The 26,412-nt window shown below is 39.1% G+C and overlaps 1 protein-coding gene across 1 annotated transcript; it reads right to left on the bottom strand.

Moving 5' to 3' along the window:
• Window positions 1-464: 464 nt before the first annotated feature.
• On the bottom strand, window positions 465-25,371 carry LOC121520077 (segment polarity protein dishevelled homolog DVL-3-like). The gene is made up of 15 exons (XM_041803323.1): window positions 24,734-25,371; window positions 21,955-22,024; window positions 16,859-16,974; window positions 15,796-15,908; window positions 13,800-13,935; window positions 12,979-13,069; window positions 12,817-12,886; window positions 12,460-12,599; window positions 10,110-10,186; window positions 9,934-10,001; window positions 9,675-9,824; window positions 7,908-8,039; window positions 6,436-6,603; window positions 6,064-6,267; window positions 465-1,764 (listed from the first exon to the last, which is right to left on the bottom strand). Exons 1-15 carry the CDS (start codon window positions 24,892-24,894, stop codon window positions 1,406-1,408), a joined length of 2,055 nt encoding a protein of 684 aa, XP_041659257.1. The 5' UTR covers window positions 24,895-25,371; the 3' UTR covers window positions 465-1,405.
• Window positions 25,372-26,412: the final 1,041 nt, after the last annotated feature.

Consider the following 26,412-nt stretch of genomic DNA (forward strand, 5'->3'; position numbering starts at 1 on the left):
ATTTATCTTAAATTCTCCAAATTAACTGTGTGCAAAAGTAGTTTAAAGAATTTTAAATATTTTTCTTGTTAACCAGTGGTATGTGGGTGGTCCTTTTTTTGCATGCTTTACTGTTGAGCCCATCTGATTCAAATTTATTTTTTCTTCACATTAATAAAACTTTTCATCACTCTTCAACCATAAAGAACATTTTGCATGGGGTCATTCACTTTAGAGACAAACCTAAAAGTACACATGCTGATCCCGTTGCCCACACAGCCCCCCTACACACATACACAAACACACACATCTGTGCACCAGATTGCCTAACCTTCACATTCCTGATCTAGGACTGTCTGGAATCCACAGACTTTAAACGCAAATATGACCTCAGGTACCATGAAAGAAAATCGACACACTTAGGCAAATGTTTCTGCCTCACAAGCTCACGGACACAAATAAAAACATAACACACAATGGCAAGGTTAAGTCATAAAACTATATTTATAAATAAAAAGACATTTTTTTCCTTGATAAAAGAGTAGTGTGAAAGACATGGTAAGAAACTTTTTTCCACTATACATTATCACAACAGAGTCTGAAAATGCTCTGGTTAACAGATGAAAATGCAGTTATGTAGTGTAAAAATGACTCTTCAAGCTGGATGCTCATGTTTAGCATTGATAAATGAAACTAGCTGTGAACAACTACGTATATAATAAAACAAATGCATTCTTACAGTAAGAAGGACTGTGATTCTCTTGCACTACATACAATTTTTTTCCATTTCTTTCTCTCTCAAGTCAAGCAAATAGTTAAAAAGTCTGAATAAAGTTAACAGTTAGTGTTCATTTCGGCTTTCTTTCATTCTTTTTTTCTTTGTTAGAGGTCAGGGGATTGAAAGAACAGAAGGAGGGAAGAGGTTTCTTTCACTTGGTTCTGTGGTGAGCAGGGGTGGGGGAGGACAGAGAAAGTCAGATAAGGAAGGCAGAGAGGAGGGAAGAGAGAAAAGAAGAACAAATGAAAAACATCCATGTAGCAAAGCGCTGAGTCATCTTCCCCAGCTGTCTGTTTCCACCACTTCCCTCCCTCTCTCTTGCTCTTTTGTCCTCATGCAAACTCTTCCCCACCGAGGAGAGGAAACGGAGAAAGAGGCGCTTTGGTTCCATCTTGAGCAAGGGGGTTTCTTCATTGAAGAAAATATGTCCACTACTTCTAGGAAGAAAAGCATAAGAGAGGAGGAACATTTTCTCTTTACATGCACGGCACAGTTGTTCCATCTCTGCTTTTGTGGGTAGATGAATCAAGGCCTTGGGTTAGAGCTTTTGCAATCTTCCCTCCCTCTTGTCTTTTCATGCTGTCCTTCTCAGTCTTAAAATGACGCGAGAAGGCCCTTTCTGCTACGTTGTTGTCAGCCTAAAACCTGTTACATCACATCAACAAAAAATTCTCCTGCATTGCCCACCGCCATGCGGAGTGACTGGCGTGAGGCAGTGAGCTCCGGTGGCACGGAGGCGAGCTCTCTGCCTGGTGGGGCGCCAGGTGCAGCTGTAGACAGATGTTGGGGCTGGGGGGGCAGACCAGGGGGCCCGTAAACAAGGCCAGGACCGTAGGCTATTGAGTGGGAGTTGGCACTGCGGTGGCTGATGGAGCTACGTACGCTTCGCTCACTAGGGGGAGCCACTGAGCGCTCGCTTGGAGCTCGGTGGCTCCTGATCTCTGTTTCGCTGCCGCTTCCACCAGACTTCCGCCCTTCATTCTTACTGCAGTTGGAACCGCTGCTTCCTGTGGATCAAGGAAATGATACAGCTATTATCAAAGAAAAATATACAAAAAATAACATAAAAATTAAAGTGATCCACATAAGTCACCCACTCTTCTCTGAGTGGTAGAGAAGTGATGCAGGCAGCACTGACCCAGTTTGCAGGAGACTCTCATGGGAGCTGCATGACTAATGGAGACATGGTCATTGAGCATTCACTGCCTCCCACAGGCTAAAATGTTTAGCCAAAGGCAATTACACATTTTTATTTTGTTGCTAGAAACGGCTTACTTGCTTTTGAGGCAAGGTCAGCCTGATAGTAACACTAACAATTTATATGTAAAGGAACAGTCTGACATTTTAAGATCATCCTTTGTTGCAATAAGATCCACAAACACAAGGAGATTCTTTAATCTGCATCTTTTGGAAACTAGATCTGGGACAAGCCAAGCATCAACACTTGAAGCTAGGAAACACTTCCAAATTGTACCATGTCGTATTTCTTAAGTGAGTAAACTATTCAGGAATACAGTCAATGGTAGCATGCAACCACAAATGAGGACAGGACGTCTGAGATGTTCTGCGCAGTCATTGGGCCCAGCTGTTGTTAGTCAGTAAATACCTCCATTGCGTAAGCAAGCAGCTTCATAAACCACAATGTCTGGTTTTCTATTTCCACACATTAAATAAACAAAATAAAACATGTAAATAAGACTTGTAGGAGCTGTTGGATGGGATATTTTAACTACTAACAGAGGTAGGCTGTTTCCTCATATCTTTGAAGTTCACAAACCTAAACATGAACTAGACATAAAACTATGTGAAGTGTGGATGTAAATTCTGTTGGTATTTTCAAGCCTCTGCAGGAGAGAGCAAAGGATGAAAACACTAAAAAAGTGAAAAGTAGTTCTTCGAATCTCTCAGTGTAAAGAGACACATCACACAGAATTTCTGTGGCTTGGATGGATGTCTGCTCCTGCGCAGTCATTGCTTTTGAGGATTCATGTTAGTCAAAATAAACAACTTACCACCAGAAGGCAGAAAGATGGAATCTGTAACCACTGGACATTTTTTCTGGCATTTTGCTATGACACAAGCTGCTTTCACAAATGCACAAAACTCCTGAAAATTAATTTCCTGACCATTTTGGGGAAAGTTGTGTATCAAAATGCAGGAAGAGAAAAAAATGTTAAACCCAAATTCACCCTGACTTTAACCCAGAGGTGGACAAAGTAAGGCTATTGAACTCGAGTAAAAGTACAGTTACTTGGGTTAAAATTTGTTTAAGAAGAAGTAGAAGTACTGGTCTATAGATCTACTCAAGTTAAAGTAAAAAGTAAGTCATTTAACTTTACTTCAAGTACTGAGAAGCAACTTTTGATACCTAATGTGCAGTAATCAGGGGTAGAAAGCACAGAATTATATTTACTGGAATTAATGTAATTTTATAACCTGACATGCCACATGGATTTGTTTTACACATCCATCTGGGAAACCTCTCATACACAGCATTTGGGAAAGGGTAGAGGCTCTGACAAAAAACTCGGAGGGTGACTGAATGAACGTTTTGTCACATCTTTATGGGCCAATCAGAGCAACAATACACGTGGCGTAGCCGCTACCGAGGAGTAACTCCATAGAGAACTGCATAACGTAAACCATGGCAACTGTAGACAAGTCGGTACACGATTTTCGTTGTTTTTGAAAAGAAAACAACTCACTGCTGTTCTTTGTTCTTCTTTTAACGAAGAAACGTCATCAAGTTCTGATAAAACGTACGCTTTAGCAGCATCCACACTAATCTCTTCCACCATATCTGCACCGGCCTCTTGTTGCTGCTTGCTTGTGTCACAACTCCGCCGCGCCTGAGCGCACTGCCCCTCGTCGCTGATTGGTCCTTTCACTTTCTAACCGAGCCCAAACAGTTCAGACAGGAGCTTTGCAAGATGGACTCGCCAGTGAGGAACACGGAAACAGGCGTATCCATCTGCTTTGCAAGGTTAGTGATTTTATGTGTTCTTGTCCTCTTTTGAGGAGTTTTTAAAATCAGTCATTTTACTTTTACTCAAGTATATTGGGGCAAGTATTATACTCCATTTTAAAAAGCATCAAGAACTTCTTAGCGAGAAAAGTAGCGCTGAAAGCCAAAACAAGGAGGTCCAAACTTTCTGTCGACAACATGAAAATGACCAGTAGTTTGGCTTCTACTATGCATGACAGTACCACATTTTAAGAGAATGATTCCAAAATTCATCCCAAAACAGCTGTTGCATTGTGCTTTAGGTTAACCCTTTAAAACCTACCATTGTGCAAGTCTGCCAGGACATATTCTTACATTTTTACATACTGTAGTGCAATTTTTGGGAGTATGTTTATTTGCTTCACATCAATCTATTCACTCATCTATCTATTGACTTATGTCTTAACTACTACAATAAATGGCTTAAAAGTACAATGAACCTAAAAAAATGGAAATTGTTTTGTTTTTTTCACATATATTTTAAAATACAGAAATTGCACAGCTGTATCCCTCAAATTTGTAAATTTAAAAAAGTTGCACAATATCCTTTGGAACCACAGGAAATTTATTTGGAGTCTGTACATAACTTGCATTTTGACATATAGTCAATTTTGTAACCTATAAAAAAACCAAGCCAGATAAGTAGTTGGACTCTTCATCTGACGCTGTAATTAGATCAAAAGCGCCAGCTCTAAAACTGTTTGGCACGACCGGGGTTTTGCGAATCCATAACTACATATGTGTGGAAGTGTGTCAAAGGTGTGTGTGTGATGGATGTCTGGTGTGTGTGGGTTGTGTGTCTGAGTGTTTTTGTAGGAAAGTAGGGGTGAAACGAGAGTGAGGGCGAGTATGTGTGCAGGCTAAGTTCTTCAATGTATTCCGTGGAAAAAAATACAACTCCTGTGAAAATATGCCACTTCCTGTTGTTGGGGTGGGGAGCCTATGAGGTAGGGACACTTAAGAATCATGTGACAGGTCATGCCCACAACATGATGACGTTTATTTCAGCATAGGAAGTGCTGCAAATACCTGTCGTCTCGTTTATTAAGATTTTTGTTATGTGCATTTAATTGTGTATTTTTACAAACCCATCACTGCAATGAAAAAGCACTTTGAAACATGGTGAATGTGTGAAATGTTAGTGTAACTCCCCAGGTTTTATATGCAAAAAGAATGATTGATCTATCTAATCCAGTTTCAAATCTATGGCCAATCAAAAATGGATATGCTTACTGTACGCTGGGTTCTATAGGGTTAAGTCACACCTTATAATAACCAACCTGGTCTAAGATTCATATTCTGTTGTTGTTATTGTTGGACTCTGAAATTTTCTAGAAGTTCTTCTGGAATGCATGAATAAAAGTAGCTATTAATGCTGTCAGGCGATCAAAAAAAACTCATCTAATTAATTAATGGCTTTGTGAATAATTAATCATAGTAAACTGCATACATGGATAATATGAGCAACACTGCATTAAAGGCAGATTTACTGTATAATCCTGTTTTTAATTGGTGATATAATTAAATCTATGTATACATGATACATTGTTGTTCATATTTTACTCTTCTTTTCATGTTATTGACAATGAATTTCCAATTTACTGTATCTGATTTGTTACTCCATAGACACTTGACATTCTACTTATCCCCTTAACACACAAACATCCACTGGCCTACCGCCGCATTCAGTCTCCACAGGTTCTCTGCCTCTACATTTCTTTCTGCCTCTTAGTCACTGAAGTTAAGTCCTTTTTCTTCATGAACAAGTCTCATCACACGCTAGCGCATGCAAGAAGCTTTTTGTAAGTGACGTCAAACAAAACAAAACAAACAAACAAACATCTTTTGAACGGCACTGGACCTTTGTATGAAGTGTTAAGAGCAGGGACACCAGAGTAAACTTTTAAACAGCAAAGTCTGCATATCAGTAGATGAAATCAGTGTTTTTGGACGTAGCATTTCAGCACGTCTCTGCATGCAGGTGAGTGTGCTTGTCTCTGAGTGTCTCTGAGCGCTCTGGAAAAGCACAGGGGAGAGATAGAGACTAAAAGTTGTGTTATTTATTAATCCTGGATGGTGCATATCTTTCAGTTGTATAAAATAATAGTGAATGACTCGTTTTTTCATCCAGTTTACTACGCTACAGTGGACAAATGTAGAAAACAGTGACGTATGACGTCAGTGTGATTATTTTGCCTTAAAAGAATTATGGATTTATGTTTGTGTGATTATTAATAAATTGAAATCAATGTGTTCTTTTGAAAGCACTAATAGTTAAACAGCATAATATCCCTGTACTCACCGCTGTGCTGGCTTCCTGCACTGCCAGCTCCTGGCCCTCCATGGAAGGGTTGTGGCAGGTCATATGGGTGAGGAATGGGGAACTGGTAGGGCAGGGGCATGGGCCAGGGAGCTGCCCCGGGATGTGGCAGAGGAGGGAGGGTGTCCTGATCTGAGGCACCCCCACTGGAACCATCATGGTCATGAATGGACAGGTGAGTCATGTCTGAGGGAGACAGAACAAAAAACTGATGAAGACTTTCAGCTCTACACCCCATTTATGAGAAATGCAATAGTAGTCACTGAAAACAGATATAACTTAACCATAACACTTTACTATTACTGCTGTCAACTGATGGCAAATGTTTGCTTAAAAAAAGGTGTGTCTACTTACTGCCACAGAGATCTCCAAAGATGTAGTAACATTGTTCAGAGAAGGTGATTTTGTTGACGGTGTGTCGGATGTAGCCCGCCTTTAGAAGGTTGCTAGCGTATTTGCGGGCCTCTCTGCGATCTGAGAACCCTTCAACATGATGGAAGAGCCAGTCGACCACATCAGAGCCTAAACATCACAAATACAAACATATTTAGGACATACCAGCTACTCATAACATTTTATTCTTTATAATATTAGATCAGGGAGGATGATTTTGGGTTTGGCAATAAAGTTCCTGTAGAAAGTATTCATCCCTGTGGATGTTTTACCCTTTAAATTATGTTATAAATTGTCTATACAAAATCCAATAAAACCTATTCAATGTCAAAGTGAAACAGATTTCGACAAAGTGATATCAATGGACAAAAATATCAAAGATAAATGAGTGATTGCATAAATATTCACCCCCTTTAAAGTGACTGACCTAATTCAACATCGGTGCTAGTAGTCTCACAGTGAGTGACATGGGGATCACCCTTTATGGGAGAGTTGCAAAAAGAAAGCCACTGTTGAAGAAAACCTCTTTTTTTTTGGCAGTCACCAAACACTACACATCACCACAAACACACCGATCCCCACTTTGAAGTACGGTGGTGGCAACATCATGCTGTGAGGATGCATCTCAGCAGCCAACCAAGAAGGCTTGTAATGGTGGAGGGTAAAATAAATGCTGCAAAATATAGGAAAATCCTGGAAGACAATCTTGATCAGTCAGGTTGGGAGAAGATTTATTTTCCAGCAAGACAATGACCCAAAGCATACAGCAATTGCTACACAGAAATGGTTTAAAGGCAACAAGGTGAATGTTCTGGAGTGGCCGAGTCAAAACCCAGACCTCAATCCAATAGAGAATTTGTGACTGGACTTGAAAAGGCTGTTAATGCCCGATCCCTCTGCAACCTGACAAGAGTTTTTTTTTTTTTTCGTAAAAATGTTTTGTCATAAAATCCGAATTATATTGACCATGATTGATTTATAAAATTAATTAAAGGGGAAACCATCCAAGGGGTGAATACTTTTAAAGGCATTGTATTTTTCTTGCTTAAACAGAAATGTCTGGATGTGGAGAAATAAAGAAAAGCTAGATAGATGGATTTTGTTTAATCATAACTTTTAAAGACAATGTTTTGGGGATTTTTGCCTTTATTTAGATAGAGTGGAGACTGGCACAGAACAGCACAGGGACCGTGAATTCATCCCATGACTTCTGTGTCAAGGACTCCCACCTTGCTCTACCAACTGAGTTAAAGCACTGCCCATCAGTCCTTTTAAAACAAAGATTACCAATGACTTTTTTATGTAACAAGCCATTACAATGGCAAACTTATGGTGACACAGACTGAACTACGCTAATAACATGCAGAGACATACATGAGCTAGTTCAGGAAATGATAAATGCTGGGCTATGGCCTGAGCTCTGACAGACATACCAATAAAAGCGTTAGCGATAGTTATCTTGAGCCACATCCTGTCTCGCACCTCCAGACCTGACTCGGGGCAGGCCATCGCCTTGGCAACTGTTGCCATGTCGCTGTGGATGGAGAGGTGGAAGTCATCGAATCCTGGGAAAGATCAGAAGACATGCATTCAAGTTACCACAGGGGCTGAACCACATCCTCCCTAAATAGCTGAATTAGATTCAAATCTGCCTGAGAGTTGTGTATTTGTACACCACTGAAACTGCTTTTAAGGCATTTAAAGTGCCCTACTGAAGTGTCGAGTAGATTTTTTCCTTTCTAACAAGTTTTAATAGCAGAGCTGAGTACTGTTACCTAATCTAGGCAAGTACAAAAATGTCGGTCAGTGTAAGAATTTACCTCAGATAATATTCGGTTTCCTGTGGTCTGGACTGTAATTTGACCTCTGCGGTCCTAAACATGAATCAGGCAGTCTTGTTTGGATTGGACTACAACTGAGCTGTTTCCGATAAAACCCCTGATCATGATAAAGTGAATGTCCTCCTGAGAAAAGTATCACAGCTTACATATCCTCTCATAAAGGTTCACTGCATTTCAAACATGTACACAGTGTTGTAATGCACCTTTTGTTTTTTTTACCTGTGACCATTCCTTAAGCATAAAACTGTGAAAGCCTCCCTTTTAGATTTTTCCTACTTCTACTATAAAATGCTGACAATATTTATAAACACACCTTATATGAACCTGATTCCTGCTTCAAATGCCAGAGCAGTGCAAGCTCATGATGGCACACATCCTAGTTGTACCCTTTATGCAAAATTGGACCTTTAAAGCATCTTTATGAAATCATGCACTGTCTGTGGAGGCTTTTATTATTCAACTGTTGAAGCCGTCTTCTCCACAGCAGATTTAATCCTGTTTTTGGCTGAACACTATGTAAAATATGAGTGCAGAAACAAGCCTGAAACTTATATTTGAGGCACTGTTTGTACTGTTACACAGATGAATTGATTACAAAAACATTTCCTGCTTTAAATGTCTCTGCAGTAACATTTAGAGTGACCTTTTGCAGCAATAGAGTTAGACAAACCATATAAAAGAGCAACTAAGCAATCCCTATCATCCATAATCCTAAATCAAAGATCTCACTTTTTTCACAGCGTTAAAATGATTTAGATTCTTTTCCTGTGGTCACAAGGAAATCCAGATGTTTGTAAGGAAAATTCCCAAAAATGTGGATCGTATCAATTAGGTCAAGAAGGTGTGTAGAGAGAAGGATGTTTTCATCAAGAAAGACAACTCGTCTGTGTCTCTCCCAAAATTACAGGGGAGACAGAGGTTGAGAGTTATGGTTTCGTTTTGACAAGAGTTATTGAGCAGATGGAAGCAGTGAGGCTGAACACAGAAAAAGCTGGAGCACAGAGTCGTCCCAGGAATGCAGTAAAAGGGCAGGGCTACACTTAGCACAGAGATTTACTTGTAAGTCTCAGGGAGATTCTGATATTACTGTATCTCTGAAAGTTAAGGCGGCAAGGCTTCACATTCAGAGACGAGTGTTCAAAAATTGAAATATCACAAATCTTGTATGTTTTATGATGGTCGTAACAATTGAAGAGCTTTTTTCCTGACTGTCACAACAGAGCTGCTGATAAACAGGCGTGCATTGAAAAACATGCAAGGACAAGAGTGAGTGAATGTAAAGATAGTTATAGACAGATTCATTTTTTTTGGTTGGTGCATTAATAACAAGCCCTAACAGCAGGGGGCGATGCAACTCACGTTCAGTCTCAGGGATAGAGCTGCTGATAGAGGAGCTGGTGGATGTGACAGTACTCATGGAAGGGCTCATGCCATACGCAGGGTACACCCCAGTCATGGCTGCCGTGTGAGATACCCACGCAGCTGGGTCGATGGGCCGGATTGGCTCACCTGCTCGATCACATGTATGTATCATGGTCAGAGTGGGGTCCTCTCAACAAAGCAAGACTAAGACATTCAGAAATACAGTAAGAGAAAGACAAGACAGACAAATACTCACTCCTGGGCAGTGCAAAGCAGCTCCGAGGGTTGGGGTCCCAGCACTTGGCCACAGTCAGAGTAATAGGGCTGTTCATAAACAGAGACAATAGTTACCTTCACTACATCCTATGTATTTTTTTAAAGAATATCTCTTCTTTGCTTGTGAAAGAATAAGCATACATTTTTGCAGCTTACCCTGGTTTGTGTACAATGTCCCTCAGGACTCGAACGGCATCATCATTGCTCATGTTCTCAAAGTTTATATCGTTCACCTGTAGAAATAAATTGAAAATGAAGCTGTAAATATATCTGAAGGCATTTGAAGGCTCTTGCACTACAAAGCAACTTCAATAGGTCATAAACTTGCAGAGTAACAGCTACTGCTGACTGTGGGATGGGCCAAGATCAATATAAGGAGCCACATTCAAACTGAGTTGCAATTCTTTTGGATAAAATATATCATTATTACCAAAGCTAAATCAGCATCAGACATCCTACATTACATGTTATCATATCATGCAAATTATAAAAGATAGCAAAATATGGGTAAAAAGAAAATGGAGAAATATTAATTAATTAAAAAACAACTTTCATAAATATGTATATGTGAATATCTATGTCTTTAAAACAAATAATACAGTGCCTAGACAAACAATTCATCCCTTGGATGTTTTATCCCTTTATTGATTTTATACATCAATCATGGTCAATATAATTTGGCTTTTTTTGACAAAAAACAAGCATTAACATGAAAACATTTTAATGTCAAAGTGAAAACAGATTTCTACAAAGTCATGTCAATTAAATTAAAAAAAATTTAGGGTAAAATAAGTTACTGCATAAATATTCACCCACTCCAAGTATTTAGTAGGTGCACTTTTGGCTGCAATCACGGCATTGAGTCTGCGTGGATAGATGTCAGCCAGGCTAGCACATCTGGACACTGAAATTTTACTCCATTCTTCTTCGCGAAACTGCTCAAGCTGTGTCAGGTTGCACGTGGAACAGTCCTTTTCAAGTCCAGCCTGAAATTCTCTACTTGACTGAGGTCTGGGCTTTGACTCAGCCACTCCAGAACATTCAGCTGGTTGTCTTTAAACAATTTTTGTGTAGCTTTCCCTGTATGCTTTGGGTCACTGTCTTGCTGGAAAATAAATTTTCTCCTAAACCATAATGCTCTTGCAGACTGAATAAGATTGTCTTCCAGGATTTTCCTATATTTTGCTGCATCCATTTTACCCCCTACCTTTATAAACCTTCCAAGGCCAGTTGCTGAGAAGCATCCCCACAGCGTGATGCTGCCACCACCATGCTTCACAGTTGAGGTGGTGTGTTTGTGGTGATGTACACTAATTGGTATCCACCAAAAATAGCATTTTGTCTAATGGCCAAAAATCACCATTTTGGTCTCATCAGCCCAAGGAACTTTCCTCCACTTGACCATGGAGTCTCCAACATACTTTTGGCAAACTCGCATCAAGATTTTATCTAATTCTTCTTAAATAGTGGCTTTCTCTTTGCAACCCTCCTATAAAACAAAAGACTGATGAATAATCCGGGCAACAGTTTTTGTATGGAGAGTCTCTCTCATCTCAGCTGCTGAAGCTTGTAACTCCTTCAGCGTAGTCATAGGTGTCTTAGTGGCCTTGCTAGTCTCCTTCTTGCACAGTCACTCAGTTTGTGAGGATGACCTGATCTAGGCAGATTTACATATGTGCCACATTCCTTCCACTTCCTGATGATGGATTTAACTGTACTCCTGGGAATGTTCAGCCCCCTGGAAATTGTTTTGTATCCATCCCCTGGCTTATGCTTTTCAATAACCTTTTCTCTGGGTTGCTTGGAGTGTTCCTTTGTCTACATAGTGTAATGGTAGCCAGGAATACTGATTAACCCGTAACTTTACCTTCACACAGGTGTCTTTGAACTAAAATCACCTGAGACACAGTCACTGCACTGCACTTTACAGGGGGGGAATATTCATGCAGTCACTTATTTTACATTCTATATCTTTTATTTAATTGACATTACTTTGTAGAAATCTGCTTTCACTTTGACAATACAGAGTTTTTGTCACTTGTTTTTTGTCAAAAGCCAAACTATACTGACAATGTGTGGTTTATAAAATCAATAAAAGGATAAAACATCCAAGGGGCTGAATACTTTTTATAGGTACTGTAGGTCCATACTTTATAACATTTTATGATTTTCTATCATGTAACTATGTGTATTCTTTGCAGAGTCTGTTGTCAGTGTCAGGAGGTATTTTTGTAACTATTCCTTTTTAGTTTTGTATGGTTCCCTTTATTTTAATTTGATAAATCTTTTTTTACAATGGTTCTGCAGTGAAACAATGTACTGACACATACAGTAAATCCTGTTCACATGTTTTCTTTTATTTACTCCTTCCCATCTGAATTAAAGACTTTACTTGGTGCTTACACTTCGAGCAAGTAAGTCATACCAAGTTCGTGTCAGAGGTATAAACAAACACATGTTTTGATCCCTAAGTGTTTCTTTTTCTTTTACAAAAATCCACACACACCTGTAACAGCATGTCTCCGGGCTCGATGCGTCCGTCTGCAGCCACGGCTCCTCCCTTCATGATGGAGCCGATGTAGATCCCTCCATCTCCCCTCTCATTACTCTGACCCACAATACTGATGCCTAGAAAGTTGTACTTCTCTGTGAGTAGAGAGAGATGTAGAAAAGGAAAGAAAAGATAATCAAGACCAGAATCAATATGGAAACAAGTGGTTACATCTGTTAAACCTCCTGTCTTCTGTAAAAAAATAAAGCTCAGTGTGTGGCTTTATAAAGAGGCTTTATTCAAAAACAAAACAGTCTCTATTCATCCGAACATGTGTAACTGCTTTCTGTGTGCGGCTCTCGTGACACTTACCCATGTTAAGAGTGACAGTGATGATGTTCAGAGACATAGTGGAGTCTGTGATGCTGCTGAATGATGAGGACTAGAGGGAACAGCAATGACAAGTGAGAAATTTAAAAGAAAAGAAATGTGAGAATAAGAACCAGGGTTGTCAGATTGGTGTTGTGATCTCACCCTGTCCATATTGGAGGCCTTGGGCTTCCGTCGGCGACGGCGGTGTCGTCTCATTAGACGAGAGGAGCTCTGCTCAGTGGAGCTACTGAATCTAGATACAAGACAAGAATATTGCAAAGAGTCGTTTTAGAAACTATACACACAATTGGCTAATTTATGAGCAAATAACCAAACGTTTTATGTTAATTGTTAGCTGAACAGGATTGTATCAAATTAATTAGATTTTTATTATAGATCTTTACCTTGATACTGCTCAAATGAAAACAGGCCTAATTATCTATGATACAAAAGTCACCCAGACAGACACAGAGGCTACTTTCCCCATTTATCTTGACAATATTAAATCAAAGCCCATACTGTTACCAACAAGTAAGAGGCTGTTAAAACAGTTATGTAATAAAAGTGGTGTTTGCCAGGAGTCAGGACCATCTTACACTGTTTTCAGAACATCATGAAACCCGCTAATTTTAAGATTTTATCAGACAAAAAAAGGACAAAGTTTGTAGATAACAATATTCTGGACTCCAGAGAAACTCTTAAACATGATGAAGCTTAAAACCAGATTTGTAGCTGCATCCGCAGGAATGACATCCTGTGAGATGCCTGAAGACAGCGAACAGCAGAGACCCATCAGTGGGCTGTAGATATTTCCACCTCTCATAAAGGACAACTCAGGGGGTAACCACAAAAACCACCAGACTACAGGACTGTATTACTCTCAGCCAAAAAGCATCAACTATAAATCCAGATGCCTTGCTCCAAGCAAAATGTCTAACTACACTTGTGAAAATCAAGCTCAACAGTTCCACAAAACGTCTGACCTGCTGGTTGCATCATCATCCTCTGAATCAAAGCAGGAAGTAGACTCCAGCTCGCTGCTCATGAAGGACGAGCAACTGTCATACTCAGGGCCCCCACGTCCAATGGGCCGGGATGAAAAACCGTTCTGTCTTCCACCTGCAGTGGAACATCAGTGAAATCAGGAGAAGTCAAACATACAAGGGACAAATGAAAATACAAGAACCTGTAAAAAGAGATCAGAGATCCAAGCTAGAAATAAAAGAACAATATAAAAGAACAGAGTATATCCCATTTGAAACCACGGTCCTTCAAATCATACTGATTCCTTTATTATGGAAGCCCAGAACCAACATACTTCACTACATTATCCTTTAAATACATTTAGTCCGTTTTTTTTTTCAAAATAAGTTAATACTAGATGAAAACAAAGCTGGTTTTCCATTAAAATTGATTAATTTATTTTATTGTTTTAAAATCACTAAAAATGTTATTTCTCATGCCATCAGGATCATTTCTGGCGATCTAGCAAACAGAACAACAGGCTCGTCACTGTGATAGGTCAGATGATGGCATGCCATGCTGCCATTGCCTGCAATGATGAGGTAAGTTAACCCCTTCTAGAAGAAAAGTGTGGTGTTGTCTGTCTATTTTGATTCTATCGAAGGCAAAAATAACAGAAACTGCTTGTGCAACTCTGAGTTAGGATTTGAGATAAGTAAGTCAAATCTCAAGAAACACCATCAGAAATTACTTGCTATAACAGAATGATAGAGTAAATCACTGCATTTGAGTTGGGGCTTCTCTACTTTTGATGAATAATACATGACGGCATTAGTCACAGTTTGCAAAAGCTTCTGCAACATCAGCCTCTGCACCATTTTTGTGAATCTGTGGACCTCTGAAGTCATGCATACAGTCTGCAATTTTGGCAACTTACAGTGCATTAAGAAAGTATTCAGAGTCTCTATACTTTTTTCAATTTTGCTATGTTGCAGCCTGATGCTACAGTCAAAAAAATGTTCTTATTAATCTACATTCAGTACCCCATCATGACAAAGTAAATACAGAATTTTAGAAATTGTTGTAAATGTATTAAAATTAAAAAACTAAAATATCACACTGACAAGTATTATACAAGTATTCAGACCCTTTTTTAGACCCAAACACATGAAGGCCTGCTTGGTGTTTGCAAAAACTCCCAGTGAAAGCCAAGCAGGCCTTCATGTGTTTTACATCAACCTGAAGTGTCCCTCTATCCACTCTGCCATAAGCCCAGATTATGTCTCTGAGCTCTGCAGGCAGTTCCTTTGACCTAATAGCTTGGTTTTTGCTCTGATATGCATTGTCAGCTGTGAGGCCTTCTAACGAGAGGTGTGTGCCTTTCCAAATCATGCTGAATCAATTTATTTCACCCCATGTGAACTCTAATCAAGGTGTAAAACATCTCAGCAATAATAGGGAGAAATGCGAAGAACCTGAGCTAAACTTCAATTTTTTTGCAGAGGGCCTAAATATCAGTTTGATATTTCAGTTTTTTCTTTCTTTCTTTTTCTATTTTTTTTCTAACATTTATTTTTGGGCCTTTAAATGCCTTTGTTATACAGAGGAAGGCCAGTGGATAGACTTGAAAATAGGGAGGACAGTGTGGACAGACATGCGGTGAAGGGCCACAGGCCGGATTCGAACCGGGGTCGCCTGCGTACATGGGTAGCGCCTTTAAATCACTCAACCATCTGCACGGCCATCAGTTTTTTATTTCTGATAAATTTGCAAACATGTCTAAAATTCTGTTTTGTCATGTCTTTGTCATGATGGGGTACTGAGTGTAGATTAATGAGAATAAAAATGATTTTTTTTCAACTATAGCATCAGGCTGCAACATAGCAAAATAGAATAAAGTGAAAGGGGTCTGAGTACTTATCACAAAGTTTGATTTTTTTTTAAATAAGGAACAGAAGACTGACAATTTCAGCACATCTGGAAAACAAAACCAGCATTCAGAAAACATTTTCTGACCGTGGTCATTAGTGTGTTTCCGCCGTGGCCTCTCCCGTTCTCTCCTTTGCGATGCCATAGAGCCAGTTTCTGTGTCATTGTCCAAACTGTCCCGACCACTCGCTGCCTTCCCACTTCAGACAGAGACCGTAAAATGAAACAAAAGTTAATGTCAAGAAAAGAAAAAGAATCTCATAAATATCAAGGCATCAAACTTCATTTGAGAGTTTCTTAAACTAGATTCAGGTAAATATATATTTCTCATCGAAATCACATTACTTGTTTACATTACAAGTTTTAAAAACATTACTAACTGGCCTAGCTGCACCTAAAAATAAAACAAAAACTACACTATACACAGTAATTAATATACATTTGAAGGTACAATGTCAGTTTTTTACTTTTTTAAGTTTAGTCCTTTTATTACCTCAAATTTTTACAACAGTTTCCAAAGTCAAAGAAATAATTAATTTTTATAGTTGTAACGGTGTGTTTCTTGTCACAGCAACTGCCATCATAGATTTGATGTTTACCATTGCCATGGAAAAAATTGATTTTATTTCAAAGCCAGCCACATAAGGAAGCATGGATTTCGACCAGAAGTTGCCGTTGTGTTGTTGTATCTCGTTCATGTATTGTGGTGCTTTCTTCCAACGCACTGCAATTAATTTTTGTTATGCCTATATGTTCCCATCATCTAAAACCCCCTGTAACACACATAAACCACACCACCACCACCACCCCCATTTAACATTCTGTTAAAACCAAGAGACACGCAACTGTGGGCATGAGATGGAGAATCTGTGCATTTCCTGACGTGTTAAATTGGATTATTTTCAAACATGAAAAAAAAATCCCAAACTTAACAAAATAAAATAAAGCTTGTTTCCAGCTGGGCAGTCACAGGGTGTCACACTTTTCCCATTTCATTAACTGTTTCCTCTGCTACCATGGCTATTAAGAAACACAGGAGGATTCAAACTCAAAATATGCATGGCATCTATCTCTCTTTAACACTTAAAAATTACACTGAAAACACAAGAATAAAGAAATACCCAGAGAATGTTTTTCTGAATATACTGACTGATAGGAAGGTGGTCTTGAGTCCCCGATGCCCCCAGTTCTCTCCAGAGGAGGTGCCGCTTCTAAACTATCTGCCACTGATCCTGCATCTGTGTGGGCTCCGTCGCCAGAGACCAGCTGTCAACAGACGAAGAATCAGGTCAGAGAGGGATGAGACAAACACTGGAGAGGGAAGAATAAACTGAAAGACACTGAAAGAACGGGCAGCAGACCCACGTCAGAGCACTATTGTGTTTACACTAAGCTACTGTATATCCAAGGGGTGGAGGGAATATCCTGTTTTATTGTCCCAGACTAGAGGTGTGCCAACAAAGTGGGAACTACAATGTCCCATTGAACTACACTATATGTCTTCTATAAATTTCCGGCTGAAATGGCAACGCTATAAAAAGGCAGCTTAAGTGGCAAATTGCAGTGAAAGAAAGTTTGCCAAGATGAGTAAAATTTCAGACAGTGAGGCAGTTGCCAATGAGTAGAAAATGTAGTATCCAAAGGAGAGCCAGACTTCAATACGATAGCAGTGGAATCAAATGATATTGACGCCAATATACCAGGATAACAAAAATTTAAGCCGCAGGAACACAATATAAGCCAATTTCTTATTTTTGATAACAAAAACAGGCAAGCTATTGCACACTGCCTAAGTTGCACAAACATACTGAGAGTATTTTAATACCAAACTTTGTGTGTTTTAGACAGTGCTCTCTTTCATTATCTTGCAACAGTTAGTGGTTAAAAATGTTAAAATAGAAAATCTGTAGTTCTTAAAAGCTTTGAAACTTTCCAGTACATACAATCATTGCATAATATTGTCAAACTTGGGAAAATAAACAATGACAATTTTAAAACCTCATATTTGACATTGACTGTAATAGGCTAAGTATTATTACAGGGAAATTATATCCATACATCATTTGTCTGTTTATTTTTCTATCCTCATTTTCTCATTTCAATTTCAGCACATTCCAGTAAACAGTTGTTACATTTGATCACTCATGATGTAACTTTTTATCTCATACAGCATCAGAATTTGAGTTCTGCAGCATGTTTGATACTTTCCATAAAAGCTGTATGGACTGTGCATGGTTTAAATGCAAAAACAGCAGAAAAGACAAAAATTTCAACCTGAAATGGGAGTGATTTGCTGTGGTCTACAGTTGTCCAGTGCTAAGAATTGAGTTTGATTTAATTTTGTACACAGCAAGAACTCATTACTGGTTAATAACCTCTACATCCATCAAGTTAAAGACCCACTTGAAGAATTCTCCTTATGCCCAAGGGCTAATTAATCACATCTGCTTGTATTACTGCATAAAAATTTGGATCTGACAACAAAGTGCTCTAGAAATGTCTTCAATAGTCTTTTTTTAAAAGACCAAAGATTAAACACATGTTTAGTTTCCTTGACTGTATATCAAGGAGAAAGAGTAAATAGTCTCATTTATGAAGCTCACACCATCAAATGTTTTTGATTATTCACTTCAGGCTGAATGTTTCTGACATGAAATTAAAAACAGTGAGTGGATAAAATTGGGCTTTTTTACCATTAAGTCAGTTAATGCAGAAAAAATCAAGAACAACTACAATGAGTCACTTTGCTCTCTGGGGTTACAGGGGAGTCTAAAAATGTCTTATTAACGTGGCAATCAGAAATAGTGAGTCAGAAACACACAAAGGGTGAGGGCTTTGTATTTAACAAATAATAATTTAGAATACCAGAATTTTCAACTCTGATATATTTAGAAATATAGAAATACTGAAGAATATGAGACATGTTTTGACACAATGGGCACAAAATACACAAAGACAAAGAGAACGAGAGAAAATTCAGTAATTTCCTTGCTTCTGATTTCTAACCTGCACACAGTGATAGTATAGATTAAGTCCCTTAACACATTACATCAAATTCCAAATAGGGATGCACGATTCATTATTATTATTATTATTATTATGAATTTATCATTGTGAATACCGATTATTTATGCAACAAGCAATGCTTTCTCACTCAGCATGCATGCAGTTGAATCAGTTTGATGGAGGCCTGAGTATAATGGCAATGCTTTTATTCCATTTTAATTCATTCAGAGGAAGCTAAAGCTAGCCATTAACTCCCCTCAGATTAACTGGTACCAAAATAGCTGTGGAAAAAGGTGCTTAACATGTGGAATAGCAGATGGACATACTAGTGCATCTCAAAATATTAGAATATCGCAAAAAAGTCCATTTTTTCCATGCTTTAAATTAAAAAGTGAAACTTCCAGATATTTTTCAATACATTTCATACAAAGTGAAATACTTCAAAGACTTGTCTGTTTTAATCTTAATGATTACAGCTTACAGCTTGCAAAAATACACCATCTCAAAATGTTAGCATATTCTGTAAAAGTCAAATTTGCAAAGGCTTCCTGAGCCTTTATTTTATCACTCTACTACAGTACACACAACCACAATCATGGGGGAGACTGCTAACTTGACTTTTATCCAGAGGACAATCATTGGCACCCTCCACAAGAAGGGTAAGCCACATAAAGTCATTGTTGAAAGGCTAGGCCATTCTCAGAAAGTTGACTGGAAGGGAAAAGTGTGATAAGAAATGGTGTGCAAGCAACATGGATAAGCTCAGCCTTCAGAGGATTGTCAAACAAAGTGGATTCAAGAGCTCAAGGCCGGCTCAGACTACACGATTCTTTTGGTCGTTCACGATGGCACCATGTCAGACAATGCGACCAAAAACTTGTCTTGTCTTGGCCGACAGCCTGGCCACACTACAAGAGTGGTCCGGACAGCTCAGCATATGCTGACGTCACCACTGTCTCCGCGACTGTGTACAAGTTCACAAGTTGTTGGGGGCGGGCCAAAGAGAGTCAATCACTCTACTACAGAAGCGCTCTGTGTGATTGTAGCGGTCTTTTGCTCAAAAAAAAAAAAAAAAAAAGGAAAATAAGAAACAATTATGGATTGGATTATGGACATAAGTATGGATGTATCAAAAGGAGGACAATATGGACTGGCTCTCCTTCAGATTGAACTTAAGGTACGCATGTGAAAATGTAAATAAAATAAAATACAATTTACACAGTAGTTTTAGGGAATAAAAGGGAATAAAAGCGGTAAATCTTGTAAATGATGATGCAAAGATAATGAGCAAATGTTCTCCTGTTGTTAGACGTCAGGATTCGCGTCGTTAACGTCAGGTCAGGGTGTCAAATTAGACGACGATGTACGAAAAATTCTGACATGCTAGTCTTGTTGAATCGTGGTCGTGGGGCGTCTTGGATGGGTTGTTAATTATGTCACACTACAAGACCATTTGTCATTCCCGACACTCTAAATCGGGCCTGAGTTTTGATGATGAGGTGTGACGCTGCAGTCGGGCTTAAATCTGGCTGAATTCGTGTAGTCTGAGCCCACCTTTAGGGGAACTTCACAAGGAGACACCAGACTCAACTATACAGACAACTATACAGCCAAGCTGAAGGCTACTATCAAAGCAACCTGGACTTCAACAACAGCCCATGAGTGCCTGAGACTGATTACCTCCTATTGCATTGATGCAGTACTTCATGTAAAAGGAGCCAGACCAACTACTGAGTGGATAAACAAAAATAATTTTCCAGAAGGTCAGCATTTCTGTATTATAAATCAGTTTTTGATTGGGGTTTAGGGACATTCTAAAATTCTGAGGTAATGGAATTTAGAGATTTGTGAGCTGTAAGCGATAGTCATCATGATTAAAACAAAAATAAATCTTGAAATGTTTCACTTTATGAGATTAATTTAGAATATATGACGTTTCAATTCTTGATCTAAACCACAGGGAAAAAAATACACTTTTAATGATATTCTATTTTTAGATGCACATGTAGAAACCTGGAGATCTAGCTTACACTGATTCATTTCTGTTTATCATACTTCCTACTGTTATTGCAATATTAAATGATAAAACCGCTTTAAGTTCCAATACCATTTTAGTTTTAAAAAATTAGGTGTAGCCAAAGGACAACAGTTGAGGTGCACTAGGATAAGGTGTAAAACATATTGTAAAAGTCAGAATATACTTGTTAGCATACAAAATGAAGTACAACAGGCTGGATAGTGAGGGCTGGTCTGTTATGATGAGATGATAGCAAGCCAGGCAATCAGACCCCAGAGAGCTATCAATCAGATCATTGAAAAAACAGCTAAACAGTGAAGAAAAATAATGGAAATACTGTAACAGAGATAACTTCGTTGTGCACGGAACATTTCAACAGCCCCCTGAGATAACACACATTCAAACACTCAAAGAGAGAAACTGGCCTACAAGCTCAGTCAAGCAAAAAACTAATTCAAGCAAAGAAAAACCATATCTGAGGGACACATCAGGACATGCATGCTGGACAATACGCACACAAACCAGGTGATAACACTGTTGATGACTTTCAAATAAAACCTTTAACTACAGTCACACTGTGCTAAATTACCCAACTGCATCAGCCTTTCATATCAAGAAACAAAACACTCTTTCAACTTTTTCTCCCCTCACTGTGAGATTCAATCTTCCTGTTAGATGACATGCAGTGAGACTCTTTGTTATGGTTTATTTTCCTCCAATCCTGTGATTCCACTTGCTCTTAATCCAATTTCTATGTCGACAAGAGAGGAGGGGAGGCTGTGCGCTGGGACCAGATGTCTCTTGTGTAGCGGAGACAGGAGAATTATTGCTCGGAGCCTCTAAATGAGATAGTACATGCATGTGCATGTATGTATGAAAGGTGAAGGTTTTGTCGTACATGTGGAGGGACTTGAAACTTAAAGGACCCAAGGAAGCTGAATTTCTTAAAAATGCTGAAAAACAAAAGAGCAAGGAAACACACTGGGGTGTTTCCATGCATCTGTTTCCCCTAGGATCATTATGTGATAATAATATTATCACAGAGGGCCTCTCCCTTGAGACACAGTATGGTTGTGATCACTAGTCAACAGATGGGAGTCATTGTTAGACATGCACACACACTGCTGCCAAATACCTCATGAATACAGTAAAAACATAAAAGTAAACTAACAACAACAAATAAATAAAACAGTAAATTATTCCTGGATGTATTCTGAACCTACCCATGAAACCACACGTCCATTAAAACAAGGCAGCTTGGCGTTGTCGTCAGATATTTCCTCCTTTACCACCCTGTAAAGAGAACAAAGCTTTGTTTCAGTAAACCTTAACCAACACAAAAGCACTCTGAGGGCAATAAAACATAAGGCTGAGTAATACTTCAATTAGCCAGGACAGACAATGACAATGAGAGAAATGGATGCACATTTTACACAACACTTACTAACATACTTTTATAAACCATGAAGGTGCTAAAGAGAATATAAATTAATATTCTGAAGGATAAAAGTGCTCCTTGTTGGTGTGAATCTGACAGCAGGATTATCTAACTGGTTAGAGTAGTGAATGAACACATATTTAAGTAACTAAAAAGAGAAGAAACAAGCATAGGATCTGATTATCAGGACTTTTTAACTAGTATAGAATAATAAAATCCCAAAATATCAAGAGGCAGCCATCACCACTGAGTTACAGCAAGCAAGACATGACTCTGTTCTACATTTTATAGAAGCAAGCTTTAGTGTTTCGATGGGTTGTCATGATATTAGAATTCTGGTCAGTCAAAACCTGTTTTAACACCACAAGGACAATTAAAATCCTAGGAAACAAAAACCAGGAAATGCCTTGTTTGCAACTGTCAAGAATGCAATTGTTGTGGCCTGCATACCTGTAAAAACTGTACAATGGTGTGGATATAAATGATCAATATATAAAATATATCCTTGTTTCACCCCAAATTAATGTATTTGCACTCATATGTACAAATATTCCTCATCGGTGCAACATAGGGATTTTTTAAACTTCAATCACACCAGTAAAAATATTTCAATGTACAAAACTGTTTCGTAACATGTCGACAAAAATAGATGTTCTAAGCCAGGGGTTTTCAAACTTTTTAGCCTGCGACCACCAAAATAAAGGCGGCAGAGATCAGGGACCCCACTGTATCTGTGTGTGGTTGAAATATAGTTGAACACAGCCATGCATTTCAATAACAGTCATGTGTAGACTTACATCTTAAGGATTTTAAACATTACTTTGATTGGAGCCTACTCTCACCAAATGACCATGCTTTATGTTACAACTATTTCTATGCATATCTATTTTCAATAAAAATGGGTAAAATATACCATTGGAAATAATTTAAAATTTTTCATTATTTTTTTGGAAGGCATCTGGAGACCCCTTCTCAGTGTCTAACAACCCCAGGTTGAGAACTACTGTTCTAGGCAGTCAATAATGATAGTTTCTTGTTTTCAATCATGAAGACTTCAAGGTTAACTCCAGCACACTCTTTCATTTGCACAAAAAACATTGGTAACATTTGGTGCAAAGATATTGCCTATGTTTTTGGGAAATTTAGACAATTCATAGGACTTTGCCTGCAACTTTTGATGATCCTTTTCTAGCACTCCTCTCATATAGTTTTTAAAGTTCAAGTACTCGTCCATATCATCGCTCTTTAAACGGCAGCAATCGTTTTCAAAACAAATGTTATTGGAAAAGTATCCAAAATTTAGAAAACCTTGTGTTTACCACTAAAATAAAAGTACTGAAGCTGTGTAAATAAAAAAGACAGAAAAGAAGAAGTAGGGATGCAAATATTCCTTGTGTAGCTTGAATCCTCCAACAATCTCACTGAGTGAATTTCCAGAAAACCTTCGCAGACACAGTGTTTCCTTTGGAGAATCAGATGTCAGCTGTTACCTTGACAACACATTGTCCCACTGTCAACAGGGGACAGATCAACCCCTGACTGCTGACACGATTAGCTGCACATTCAAGTGAAGGATAAAACAGTAATGGTTGTTAGGACTGCCTTTGAAAGTCTGTAAGGTAAATATTTTGACAGCTAGTGTTTGTCCCAGTATGGCAGGTTGATGGATCTATAACATGGGTTGGAGTAGACGTTTAAATAGTATATTTCCAGGATATTCCTTCACTCTCCCCAACATGCATAGCTGTGGGTCCTCTCCAAACATGTCTTTGCCACTTGAAAATGTTAAGAAGCCGTTGCCCCACCCTAGTTTGCGTCTGTCCAAAAACAACTTTGGAAACCTGGCTGAAATGTTGAAAAAAGTGAACACCCCCCGTCTCCTTTTAACTCTAAGAAGACCCTGCCTGGAAGGAGTATAAAACGTCTACTTTTCCAGCCATGTTTTAACACAAAAGGACATGCTCATAAAGCTGCCAGAGTGATGAACAGGGCATTCCTGTGTTCAACTCTGCATTCCTCGGTCTAATAGACAACAACAGCAGGGGCCTGCTGCACTCAATGACTAGCTAACTGAAACCGGCCGTTTACATTCTGACGTTAGCCTGTTAGCATAAACGTCCCATACATTAGCCAGCAGCTGACAGATGTAACCATCAGTGTATGATCAATGTCGATGTTTTGTCAACTTCCCTCGCTCCCAAATCATTGAAAATGTGTTAAAAGTGTCTTTATGTGCTTCCGCAAGCGCTAAAATGCCAAACTTGGCCAGAGAAAGTCAAGGCAGAAGACGTGTAAGCTAGCCACACAAGCAATGTAAACAAACGGGGTTGGGACGCTAAACAGACCTGCTAACGCTGCGAGCTCTTCGCTAGCAGCTAACAAAGGAACTACACTATAAAAATCGAGCAAAAGATCGATAGACAGGTAATGTTAAAACTGATGACACACCAGCTGGAAGAAGTAAGAACTACATTGATGTCAATCCAGCTGTACTAAAGCAGAGAAACCCCGTGTGAGATGATGCTGATGCCTTGTTAAACACAATGAGCACTGTAACCACTGACCCGAAGTCATCGTCCATGGATTTGAAGAAAAATTTGTAATTTGGCTTCTTGAGGACATTTTTGAAGTCTGCCAGGGTGACTTTGTCCGCCGGGACCGACAGTTTCACCAGATACGGTGTTTCCTGGTCGTCGAGGTGGTAGATAATTTTGGTCTCCCCCATCTCGGACTGCGGCTAAGGCGAGGCAGGCAGGGTGCATCAAGCCGCGGGCCTGGCAAGCAGGTTCCCTCTCGGGCCCCGACTCCCCGTGGCGCTGGCGGCGGCTGTACCGTGGTCCTCCGGCTCTCCCTGGTTGACCGACACGCTTCGTAGTCCTGGTCCTCCTTTTTCTTTTCCAGCTCGTCAGTGCTAAGCCTGCCTTCAATTCAAATAAGCACCTCGTTTTCCCACAACGCGTCCAAACACCGACTGAAGAGCTGATCACGTAAGTTCCAGTTTGTATCAAACTTGAAATAAACAGCTGGAAGCTATGAAATAACTGAAACTGTATGAAAACGTTGGGAAAATAACCACTGTATGAGGGGGTCGGTTTTTTTCTTCTCCCTGGCAGCCAGGCTCGGTACTTTGTTGCACACGAAACTGCACAAAATCGTCCAAGCCTGTCTCAGAGGGGCGCCATCCACAGGAGAGGAGGAGAGCGACCGTGTCTGCTGCGGAGCAAGAATCAACAGAGGCGGTCATACAAATAGAGCCAATGGGCCACTGCAGCAATGGGGGCACCTTATGGGGAACAAAGTTATTCAATGGGACTAATTGCAGAAAAGAAAACAAAAAACATACTTTTAAAATTACATCATCTGTAGAAGATGTTGTGGAGAAAAAAATTAAATTATTACGCTTGATTTTTTTCTTTTGCAGTATTTGAGGAATGCATTTTACAGTGAATTTGAAGATTGCATGATTGTGTACTGTATTTTCCAAGATAGTCTCACTGCAGACTGTACATCTTTGACAGCCACTCTCACAAACTGTTAATTTTAGGTGCAGTCTCTGTTAGAACTCAAGTGCTGTCCAGTTTTAGATCTTTTCTTTTTTTTTTATTGAACTTTTTCACAAACAAAACCTGTCAGTTACTTTAACCAGACAACCACATTGCAAACATGACAGATTTAGCAACATTTTGTAAATGAAACAGAGAAAAAGGTCTAATCCGGGATTAAATTATAGATCTGCCTTAGAAGTAGCTACACTATCAGCTACTTGCTTTAGTTAAAGCTAATATAGCTACACTGGCTAAGTTAGTAACATTACTACAAAAGTAGCTAAGTATGTTTTAGCAACATAAGTTTTTGCCAACACAGCTTAAACTACGCAGATTGCATAGCTATGTAGCTAACCTAGCTGCTTTGTGAGCTTAGTTTTAGCTACACTAGTTATGCTAGCTATGTAGCTGCATGAAGCAATTTGCATAGTTGCTTTGTGAGTTTAGCTTCAGCTATGCTAGCTATGTAGTTATGTTAACCATGTAGCTTACACAGCTAACAGAGCTATGTAAGCTACATTTGCTGCATCAGAATGTTTTCACGGAGGATGAGCTTGTCCTGTAAGTAGATTGTTTACTCAGCCTTTATAAACAGTTTGTGATTAGGTTTTGCAGGTCAGGTTTTTAACTTTTAACTTTTGGAATTCTAAACTGTACCTTTACCCTGTCCCTAACAATAAAATGAAGTTTAATCCAAT

The sequence above is a fragment of the Cheilinus undulatus genome, linkage group 13, assembly GCF_018320785.1.
Source record: "Cheilinus undulatus linkage group 13, ASM1832078v1, whole genome shotgun sequence".
Classification (NCBI taxonomy): Eukaryota; Metazoa; Chordata; class Actinopteri; order Labriformes; family Labridae; genus Cheilinus; species Cheilinus undulatus.